This window comes from Temnothorax nylanderi, unplaced genomic scaffold, assembly GCF_030848795.1.
Source record: "Temnothorax nylanderi isolate EJ_2023f unplaced genomic scaffold, tnyl_v1.0 TNYL_tig0010_pilon, whole genome shotgun sequence".
In the NCBI taxonomy this organism is placed as follows: domain Eukaryota; kingdom Metazoa; phylum Arthropoda; class Insecta; order Hymenoptera; family Formicidae; genus Temnothorax; species Temnothorax nylanderi.
In genome coordinates, this window is record NW_027249072.1 from 2,565,906 (window position 1) to 2,577,356 (window position 11,451).

At 33.5% G+C, this 11,451-nt stretch overlaps 3 protein-coding genes across 3 annotated transcripts; 1 reads left to right on the forward strand and 2 right to left on the reverse strand.

Moving 5' to 3' along the window:
* Positions 1–408: 408 nt before the first annotated feature.
* Positions 409–807, reverse strand: LOC139787484 (proteasome assembly chaperone 4). Its single transcript, XM_071726584.1, has one exon. The coding sequence runs from the start codon at positions 805–807 to the stop codon at positions 409–411; it is 399 nt and encodes a 132-aa protein (XP_071582685.1).
* Positions 808–1,510: 703 nt separating this feature from the next.
* On the forward strand, positions 1,511–3,072 carry LOC139767595 (MKI67 FHA domain-interacting nucleolar phosphoprotein-like). The gene is made up of 4 exons (XM_071697037.1): positions 1,511–1,707; positions 1,989–2,213; positions 2,293–2,401; positions 2,475–3,072. Exons 1-4 carry the CDS (start codon positions 1,570–1,572, stop codon positions 2,717–2,719), a joined length of 717 nt encoding a protein of 238 aa, XP_071553138.1. The 5' UTR covers positions 1,511–1,569; the 3' UTR covers positions 2,720–3,072.
* On the reverse strand, positions 2,935–7,076 carry Btn (buttonless). The gene is made up of 4 exons (XM_071697036.1): positions 6,593–7,076; positions 5,345–5,649; positions 3,100–3,257; positions 2,935–3,027 (listed from the first exon to the last, which is right to left on the reverse strand). The coding sequence occupies exons 1-4, from the start codon at positions 6,877–6,879 to the stop codon at positions 2,935–2,937; spliced, it is 843 nt and encodes a 280-aa protein (XP_071553137.1). The 5' UTR covers positions 6,880–7,076.
* Between the last annotated feature and the right edge of the window lie 4,375 nt (positions 7,077–11,451).

An 11,451-nucleotide genomic window follows, 5' to 3' on the forward strand; every position in this document is an offset into this window, starting at 1 on the left:
AATTACACAGTTTACAATACATCCTCTTGGGCTTACATCAGTTTTTATTTTTAATTTTTATTTATTTTTATTTACTAATTTAGGCTATTTAATTTATGCAAAACATTTTTATTTTTACAAAATATATTTCTATTTCTCACACACATTCACATTTCCGCGCACGCATTCTTTATGAAACTATACATATAAAAATTTATATTTGCTTCTCTATTAATAAACTAATAATTACTATGTATATGTATAATAATAGTTGATAAATAATCAACATGTTATTCTTCATTAACGGTGTTAAATAATTTCAAATATTAAAAGTTTATTAATAAGAAAAGTTACACAATGTATGAAAGATATTAATTATATACAAAAGTATCTTTAAGTATCTCGAGAATTGTTTGTCAATAATCAAAGTCAAAAACTTAGTAGATCTGCATGTGTCTTGAACTCCTCTTGGATTCTTCTTTCGATTCCTGGCAATACTATGTTGTCTGCAGTTATGTTAAAACTAACATATATTGGTTTTCCAAGCTTCATGCTCAATCTCTTAGCCATGTTCATGGATGTGGCATCGGCTACAGAACCCATGATCTTAGTCGCAATAGGCTGTTTCTCAAAATTTGACGCAAGAGCAAAAGACAGATCTCCCATGCTGCGATTAGCGGAATCTCCAATCCACAGATACAAGCAATCTTCCATCTTTATTATCTGGCAATTAATATTAACATCGCTGACTTTGGCAGCAAAGTCATGAAATTTGAAACTGCATGGTAGTAACTCCATGTCGGATCTTTTCTCCGTCACATTTGCCATCCTTTATTTTGGTTCCCTTACCTATGGATTACATAATTTTAAAGTTAAATTATATATCAAAAATAACAAAAAAAAAATGAAAAAAGAAAAGATAAGTGAAATTTATCACAACACATGTTACATGTTGATATATTAATATACTAAAATTATATGAATACTTTGAAACAATAAGATATTCTAATTTTTTGTAAGTTTTAAGTTTATATATTCAAATATCTTCTTCAGTAATCAGTTTCTTTAAAAAGACAAAGTATTATATTTTATTTTGGTAAATAAGACTTAAATTCATAGCACAAAAAGAATATTCTGCTAGAGATATAAATTTTGACATAAACCAGACTATTAAAAAAACCTAAGAGTTAGGCAATCAGTAAAGATAAATAACCTGATTGATAACCTTGATTTTCAAGTAGTTGAAGTATACGAAGTTTGGCTGACTTCCAAGTTCAATAGCTGACAGTGCAATTTTTGTATTCCAGCATAAATATTATTTACGCCATCGTGACACACACTGTGCCTAAAAATTGCGTTCAGGAAACGTAACAATTCAGTAACCATTGCCTGTGATTGGCTTATTGAATTGTAAACCTACCAATCAGAGATCCAGTTTTCTAGAAGCCTATCACCACCTATCACTGAATTCTGTTGTTTTCTGAACGCATCCTCGAATCTGTATGTGCACTGTCTCTTTCTATAACCTATATTGCGTGCACGTGGCGGCGTCAAAACGTGTGGTGTTTTGATCGATTGATTGATCGAAATATGAAGACAAAAAAAGAAGACGCGGCATCCAGGGAGTCGGTCCTGAGAAGAGTTGTTAAGAGCAAACAGAAGATATCGAAGCCGAAAGCAGGCGCCAGCCTCGAGAAGGCCGTGAAAAATGTCAAGCAAGTTTTCAAGGTACCGACATAACCTCCAATAGAAAACGTATCCGTTGCTTTTTTTAATTCTATTTCTGTGCTATTTTGTATTTATCTAATTATTTTATCATATATTTGTACTAATTTCTATTGCTCTGCTATTATTGCTGTTATTTAACTTATTAACGAATTAGTAATTGTTATAATGATTGTTGCCCTTTTACGAATTGTGACACAATTGCTTGAATAAAATTCTTAACATAGATTTAAATTGCTAGGCTAGCAAGTGTTTATATTTAACAATGAATATTCTTTTTTTAGGAAAAGAGAGCGGAAGCTAAAGCCGCCAAGAAGAAGGAGGCGAGTTTAGCAAAACCCAAACCTGGACCTAAATCTAAACCTAAACAGTTCAAAGCGCGAAAATTGGGACCCAGAGGAATGGTCTATGTAGGGCACATACCTCATGGATTTTATGAGGAACAAATGAACGACTATTTCAAACAGTTTGGGAATGTAACGCGAGTACGAATAGCAAGATCTAAAAGAGTATGTATATGTCTAAATGAATTGTTAACTGTTTTATGACTGTATGTAATGAGCTTATTAAAAAAATATATATTTCCAGACCGGCAGTAGTCGTGGCTATGGCTATGTTGAATTCCTTCATCCAGATGTTGCTAGAATTGCAGCAGACACCATGAACAATTATCTCATGTGCGGCCGATTATTAAAAGGTATTTGCTTTATTTATAATTACATTAATATTCCTAGTTAATTGCCTTTCTTTTTATGAATGCCTTTTTTTAGCTACATATATACCACCTGAGAAGCAGCACCTTGGATTTTTCGCAGGCGTAAATTGGTCGAAAGATAAATATCCCAGACTGGTGAAAAGAAAAGAGGTAACACTGAGTAGAAATCGGACTCAAAGTGCTGAGAATCATGAGAGATACGTTAAGAGATCGCTCAGTAAACTTTCTACATTAGAAAGTAAACTGAAAGACAAGGGAATTAGCATGAAATTTCAACCCGTCGATGCACCGGAAACGTAACAAATATTTAAAGATATCTAGCTTTATTTTATTTTTAAGTACTTTATATAATTGATTACTTGCATTAAATAAACAATAGGAATTCATTTATATACGATACCATATTGTACAATATCTGGAACATTGTTAAAGTTCTAAACTGAATGATTTGCATTTATATAAATTATGTACAATTAAATCTAAATTAATTAATTAACGCACTCGAAGAATATATGTCACGATGCAGTGGTTGCTTCCTGCTGTACGGTAGCCGCGTTCCCTTTCGTTCGCTTCCATTTCATGCGCCTATTCTGAAACCACACTTTCACCTGTAAGAAATATGATTTTACCGATAAAAAGATACAAAAATTCTACATTCCATTTAATTGCTTATAATCTACCTGACGTTCCGTCAAATCCAATGCTACGGCAATTTCGTAGCGGCGCAAACGTGTCAAATAATTGCTATGAGCAAATTCGCATTCGAGATGTCGGACCTGTTGCTTCGTAAACGCGGTTCTCTCCTTCCGCGGCTTGTCGCTTGTCCTCTTTGTTGTTTCTGCAATCAACAGAACAAATAATAAATCATAGCAACGCACTTTATTCAGATTAGCAAAATCCTCAAATCTTAAATATATTCTATCGAAGAAATATGTTTACATCTTCAATTTTAATTAGCTACACTTTCTATATTCTCTTTAGTCTTATTTTCGTGCAAAGAATATATCAATGATTAAAAATCTATATAAATGTAGATAGATAATTTTAAATGCAATTTAAATGCAAGAAAATAGTTTTATATATATTATTCAGGACAGTAATAAGGAATTTATAATGACGTAATTCTTATGTTTCAAGCCATCGATATATATTCGCTTGAATTTTATTAGTATAGAAAGGATAGTAAAGTGTAATTAGAAAAAAAAAACGAGCTCATGTAGGCTCCAGAAAACACTCTCTTCAGATAGTGTTTTCTGATATGCGCCCTTAATTCCTCCCACCCTTCCCGTTTGCGTTAAGACCGTTAAGAGCATATCTCTTAATGATCCAGTTTCCTCCGGATGGTGACATAACGCGTTCATCATCCGGCTCGATCTTCTTGCCACGTGGTTTTCCGCGGTAAGATTTCGCGACTCGTCGGCGACTTTTTGTCGCCGCGGCCTCAGATGAAAATAACCACGCATGTATGTACGATGCACCGAAGCTTGTCGCTTGCGAAACCCGCTTTTGCTGGAAGCGCGCTTCTCTATACCGCGATGCGACACGTGGCCGTGTCGAGAGAGCGAAAGGCTCTCTCTCTCTCTCTCTCTCTCTCTCTCTCTCTCTCTCTCTCTCTCTCTCTCTCTCTCTCTCTCTCTCTCTCGCGCGCGCTCTGGCTCTCGAGGCCCTTAACTTTGCTTCCGTGCCGCTATCTCGGCTGTAATTGCCGAGCTGACGTCAATCGCGGGATCCCTAGCCCGCGGCCCGCATCGATGGCCACTATCGAGAGCAACACGAGAGCAACATCAAAGTAGCTAAAGCCACACATTTTGACGCTACCAATTTACAAATTCGGAATGGCTTAATGTATATTGACGTTCATACGATAAAAATATGATATAGTATTCCATAAATTGAAGCGTCTCAATTTAACTTTTTTTTTTATATTTGAAAGTTATCTGGGTTAGAAAAATCTCTAAATAAAGAAGTAAAAAAATATTGTGTTATAAAGTTGCACTGCTTGTCGATATGTAGAAGTAAAAATATTTAAAATAAAGCACGTGGATTTTATTGGAATATTAATTGCAGCCATTCTTCACCGATTTGGATTCCTGTCATCATTCATAATAGGTCTGTTCTTTACAGCTGAACTGGCTGCACTAGTTCAGAGTTCATCCTTTTCCTTCCAATGTGGTGTAAAAAAGATAAACTCTGAACTAGTGCAGCCAGTTCAGCTGCAAAGAACAGACCTATTGCTTCCCTTAATTAACGTTTAATATTCAACAATGTTAATACAATGTTAATCAAGGTGTTAGAAATTTCTAATGGGGAAAAAGATATAGATACCGATTTTAATTTTAATTAATTTTAGTTTTATTGATGATTTCGTTATTTGTTCTATTCAGTTCATGTCAGAAACAGTTCTCGACGTAAAAGTTTTATTTGCTGTTCAACAAATAGCAGTGTAGACAGAATACATTAAATATCAATGTAATAACTAGAGATACATGACGTTTATGCAAGATGTATACCAGCTCGATGCAGTTAGACTTCCGATAAACATTTAGATTGTACTGGGCCTGTTATGGCCGCATTGGCGACACTAAAGACATAAAACTTCCAACTGTATTGTCAATGATTTACGTCAGAAATCTGTCGAAGCTACGACTCGGAATGTTTCCAGCTAATTTATTACGCACAGCTGTGCACAGCTATTAGAATTTGTTGAATTTGTATAACGGTTTGATTTATTGCTCCAGCCTCCAGAATAATTTAAGTAGAATTCAAACTATTTTCCAACAAGTTCTAATCAATTTCTATCTGAATGATAGATAGTTCTTTTACAGAACTTCTCTAATATAATTTAGTATAGCTTTAATATAGGTTTTAATAAGACTTTATAAAAGTCTTTCTCTTGGGGTCATTAATTAAGAAATAACGCATTACCTTTTTCTCGTTGATGCGGACGTGTATTTTCTCCGAAGAACGAATTCGCATGATTCTCATTATGTTGCGAATCCTGCCAAGATTGATACTTGCTCTCATGCTCGCAGTCCATATTCTGCAAAAGAGGCATCTCCCAAGTGCGAAACGTCGTTCCTGTGTTTGTCGTCGTCGTCACACGGCGATCTTGATTATTCTCGTATAGTAAATTTTCAGGTTTACTCAAAGATCTCTCATCTTCCTTTTCATTTAATTGCTCGATTATCGGATGAAAATCTGCTACATCTTGCTGGGAATATTGCTCCCATCTTACGAAAATTAAATGTTGTAGTTATATATACATAATTATATAAGATGTAATACATCGTAATAATAATTGCATGACACAATTATGATAAAAAAATTACTAACTTTATCTATTTTGGAGAAATAACAAATTATAATAGAAACTCTAAAAGCGGCTGTTAAGGACGTTCCCCGGTCCTTATACTAGAGAAAATCGATTTTCTTAGGATTTTCTTGAAACTGTGAATATACGTTAATTTAGGTGTGCTTTATGCGTGGTATAAATTTCAGTACCTCTTCCGGTATAAAAAATAAAGATACTGAGCCTCAAAGTTAAAAAAAAAAAAATTTATTTTAATTTTTTTTTAGTTTTGGCATTTTTTCCTTATAGAACTCGACGAGAGGAGCAACTTTGGTCCTCTTGGACAACCTCGTATCTCTTACCGTTTGGCCTGGAAAACCTTTTCATTAGTAAAAGTTGAAACTTTGAGGCTCAGTATCTTTATTTTTTATACCGGAAGAGGTACTGAAATTTATACCACGCATAAAGCACACCTAAATTAACGTATATTCACAGTTTCAAGAAAATCCTAAGAAAATCGATTTTCTCTAGTATAAGGACCGGAGAACGTCCTTAATTGTATAATAATTATTAGTTATCAAAGAATAACGTGACTTTAGAAATTATGAGTCACAATATTCATTTTTTTATTTTTATCAAAGCAAGATATTCTTGAATAGATATTCTTTAGAGTGCAAAATGTACATAACATTTTCATAAATGTAATAATAAAATTAATATCTCAGTAACACTATTGAGTAACGTTGAAATATGTCTTTAAGAGGAGTTGTCTTTAAAGAATTTTTTTATGTTGACTAAATAAAATACTCAGATAGTAAATAAATAAAATGTCAGAAAAAATATTAATTATACGCTGCGCGTCCATCGGATTTGACATTTCTTACCTGCACGTGCGATAATTCTGATTGCTGTCGGTGTTTTGAAGAAAATTCACGATGTAAGGCGGCGGGATTAAACGAGCGGTATCGTCGGTCGCAATGTCGAATCCGCTACAAGGATTCGACGGGTTGCTCCAGGACCACCTGTGGTACCACGATGTCTCGCAACCTGTTGCTGATCTCGCGTTCTGCCCTTCCATATGTAGAGACGACGGTGTTGGCGGTGTCGGCGGTAATTCGAAATTGTCGGATGTCCGATTGCTGTTCGCTATCGTATCTTTCGACCACGACATAGCAACGAATAAAGATTTTGACAGTTCAGCGTGTCACAATTTGCGAATTCTTTATACGAGTCTCTTTGGAAAGGATTAATAAAGAAAAATTATCAAGCGCAAAACAATCGGCAATAAGTCTGCAATAATTTCTCAATGATTATTCATTTTTATGTTTCTTTGTTCTTTTATCTTTTTCATCTATACTTATATGAAAAAGAAAACAGCGGAAGAATATTAGGAAGGATAAGTTCCTAATAACACTTATATCCGTTCAGAAAGAAAAACTTCTTATCGGACGTTACAAAAGAAACGGATTAAATATTAGATAATGATCTTTCTTATATTCTTTGTTCGTATTTTTTCGCTACGGTTCTTATATTTACTTTCTTGATAAGATTGCGTAAAATTCCGAAGTTGCGTTAAAATATTATTTCAGGTGGTACGTTAAATTTCCATCACAATGGATAGATATGTAATATCTATCAATTGTCACTATATCTTGTTGATAAGCGAGCACAGGTTCACCGTAGAATCACTCCGCGCGCGGATGGATGCGAATTGCGTTAGTGCCTACTCGGAAATGTCAAACGGAGCACATGTGACGGCGCCGTCATAGGGCAGCGAGAATGTCGTGGAGAACGCCGAGAACGTTCGGAGGAGAGTCGTAGGAGTAGGGCCACGGAAGCTCCGGAATCTTCTTCTACGTTTCCCTCGGCTTTTTGGCCAGGCCAATCCCTCCAGCGTGAATCGTTCCTCGCAGCCTCCAAAGTGGCTGGTCGGCGTTCGCGAAAGAATTCGAAATGGTGACACACGAAACGGCAGCTGAGTTTTTTGCTCCGAGTTATATATTTGTCGGGAATTGAGAGAATTTTATACGACGTATGTGAAGAGCGTTGTTTTTGCGAATTGTTTTATCTGAGTACCGCTAACAATAAGTTTTCAGTAATGTGTTTCCACGAGTGTCGAACGAGACAAATAATAGCCAATTAGGAATATATTCCAGATAATTAGAATATATTAATTCTCAAATTTATTTTTTAAACGTCTAAAAACTTACTTTGTAAAGTTAAAATACATTTTAAAGTATGTTTTTGTACCTTTTGTCTTAAAATTGCCAAACAATTTTCTCTAAGTCGAGATAATTAGATAAGATAAAGAAAAACTGAGTTAAAATTAAAGGTTTATATTTTAATCAATAATATTATATATAATTTGAATAATTAAATAAAATCATTAAATAATTAATAATTTTATGTTTAAATTACATTAATATATATTCGTTTTTATATATCTAGCATCTATAGTACCGCCGTCCAAACGTGATCCGGATTTCTCCCCCATTTTGAAATATGATACTAACTTCCGACTATGAGACAAGTGTGTAATGCTATATTAGAAAGGAAGAAATCATTCGTTTCGGTTGTCACAAATTTTAAATTTTTTAAGAATTTAGTAGGAGGAAAGAAATTTATCGTGTAAAATATGCTCATGATATGCTAAACAAAGAAAGTCGATTATTCGACTTTCGTAAGTATATAGACATTTTTATCAAATTCTTTTAATATTTTGAAATTAAATATAAATCTTTCAAAGTTGTGTGTTATTATTTATTTATATTTATTATATATTAAAATAGAACTTTATTTCTTCCGTATTGTTACATTAGTTTAATTGACCTCTCATTAACTTAAATATAAAATAACTTTTCTAAGTATTAAACTAACTTTTCTAAATATAATTATATGTTGAAGAAATTTAATTAGAGATTATTTATTTTATTTTATGTTATTAAGAAAAATTTTAACAATTTATTTATGATACAATCGTCAACAATTTTAATCCTCGCATAAAATAATTTAACAATACGTGACATAATATTAAAAAAATTAAATTATTATGGTATATTTAACGCTGAATGACTGACTTCTCATTATTGTTAACACTGCGCTTTTAAAAATAATATAACAAATAGATAAATTATTCATATAATTTAATTATTATAATTGATTATAATTAATTTAATTATTATAATCACATTACTGTTAATAATAATGCATGGTAAGAATACGGGCTCGAGTATTTAAATGCAATCTTCCTATCAACAGAAATCGACGAAGATAAGAAAGATGCAGAGAAAAGGAATCAAACTGTTTCCTTTGCCGAGCCGATTCATTCACGATTTCGTCGTTGGTGTTTCATTGAGGATGGCCATTACTCCATCAACGAGGAGCGTAAGTCAATCTCGGTAGGGGCCCACCTAAGAAAACAGAGGGGTAAAGAGTGGAGAGAGAGAGAGAGAGAGAGAGAGCGAAAGAGAAAGAGTAGGAGCGAAAGGTGACGGCCGCGCGAGAGTGAGAAAATGGGTGGATGGGACACCACCACCGGCCGGACCCCGACGCGATATTTCGAAGGGTCGACTCCTTCCCGAGGGTCACGCGTCTCCATTAGTCATCGACATTGTTTGGCTTTCTCTCTCGAGCGCTTGCCACCCCCTCCGAATGTAGCTCACATTTGCACGATGCCGAAAGAGACGCAACGAGAGGCTCACCACCTCGCCGAAGCACTCGGCTCTCGGCACAGGAAGCGAGATTCCTTGAAACACGAAACACTCCTAGCCGCGAAGTGGTGCCGAGCGGTCTGCGAGGACGGGAACGCCCGCTCGGAAACGCGTTTCCCGAATTTCACGTGTCGCAGCACTAGCTTCTCCAACATCTTCCATACTAGATAAAAAATAAAACACTAATTTAATTCGCAAAATTATAAAGAACGATTTAAATACCGTCATTATTGTTAATCACATGACATATTGATTTTTCCATCTCAGAAAAAAAGATGAATAAGATATCTCTGTATCGTCTAGAGAAAGAAAGATAAATATTTATATAGAATAATAACTCAGATATCTATCTAAAATTTTATCAAAAGATATTAAAAGAAATCTTTAAGATTTTTTGAGTTATATCTTATAGGATATTTTTTGTGACATGTGTATAGCTATTTACATTATCCATTGCATCCAAATTTTGACAGTCACGAGCTCTTTCATAAGACTGTTGGTCTTTAATCAATATTTTGTCTATTTAAAATTATGAATGTGATAATTCTGCTTATGATGTAAATAAAAGAAAAGAAATAATAAAGGTCTATATTTTAAAACTAAAATACTTAAGAGTTCTGATTTGCTCTTCACACTTTATTCCTAATTATGTTCTAATATTTTATTAATCTCTCGGAATTTAAATTTTTCGCAGTTGAAACTCCCGATTCCCGAACTTAAAGTTCTCTTATTTACAAGAGAAATGTTTTATATTATTGATGTATGTTTTATTATATTTAAAAAATTACAAAATGTTATCAATTATTAGTGACTCTCTCTGCGTACATATACACATATATAAATCCTTTGCCTATTAATAATTGTATAAAGTTTGAATTATATAAAAATTTTGATAGAGATATTAAATTATTGTTATCAAAATTATGTATATATTAAATTATTGACTTATTAGTAATTGTAAGCAACAGTTTCACTAAGCATTTCTTAGCTTTCTTTTTGTTTAGACATGTATATACCTATTACTACCTAAATCTATTACTGACCAAAATTACATACATCTAAAATCAATCTCAAATAAGACATTTTAAAGATATCTTAAAACAATATATCGAAGACATACAGTTATATCTTTCTAATAATTTCATAAGATGTCTTTGAAATCTTAGACGTCTCTTAAGCGATTTCGAGACGTTATAGTGCTCTCTGGGAATTGTATCTTAATATCTTCTTTTTAATAATATAAAATAAAGTTTTAAAATATGCAATACGTTTTTTCAAAATAAAGCTAAACTTCGACATTCCTTGAGAAATAAGAGCTTTTTGCTCTATAAGAAAACAATTATTACGATTGCGTTGAAGATCAATATATTGTTTAGATAGCTTAGTCACTGAATTTCTTTGAGTGACGGTAAATTTCAATTTTAATTAATAACTGAATTATTAAAGATAGAAGCTTCCTTTTCCCACGAGTATTATTTTTGAAGAAAAATGATCAGAGTAGACAATATCTCATAAACTAAAGTTCTTTTCTTATATGAAACTGAGTCCCAAGTTTCGTGGGACGTAACGTGAAAAAAGTAAAATCCCACAATGAACACTTGTTGCGGGCTCAGTCGAGTCTTCCTTTCGAGTATAAATCCATGAGTGTAGGTGTCTGGCTTTCTCATCAGCAACCGAGCAACGATTCTCATGCAACTAATTCAAAAGTTAGATGCTAATGCCGACATATCTACGGGCCATAGTCGCAGCACATTAAGCATACATTAGACACCCACGTGTGGCTCGCGATTATCCAATCGGTCTACTAAACGAATTAACTGCCTGTTGACGCAAAAATCACAAATAATTCTAAGTTGCTAAATAATAATTGATAACAAAAACGCCATATTTTATAACTTGTGAACAATTGCACTTATACAGTAATTTAAAGAATTTAAAGAAGCTTATATTGTGTCTTGTAAATATCTGTCAGTCTATGAAGAAACTTTATACACAGAAAAAAAAATAATGTTGCTTCAATTAAACGTCGACGT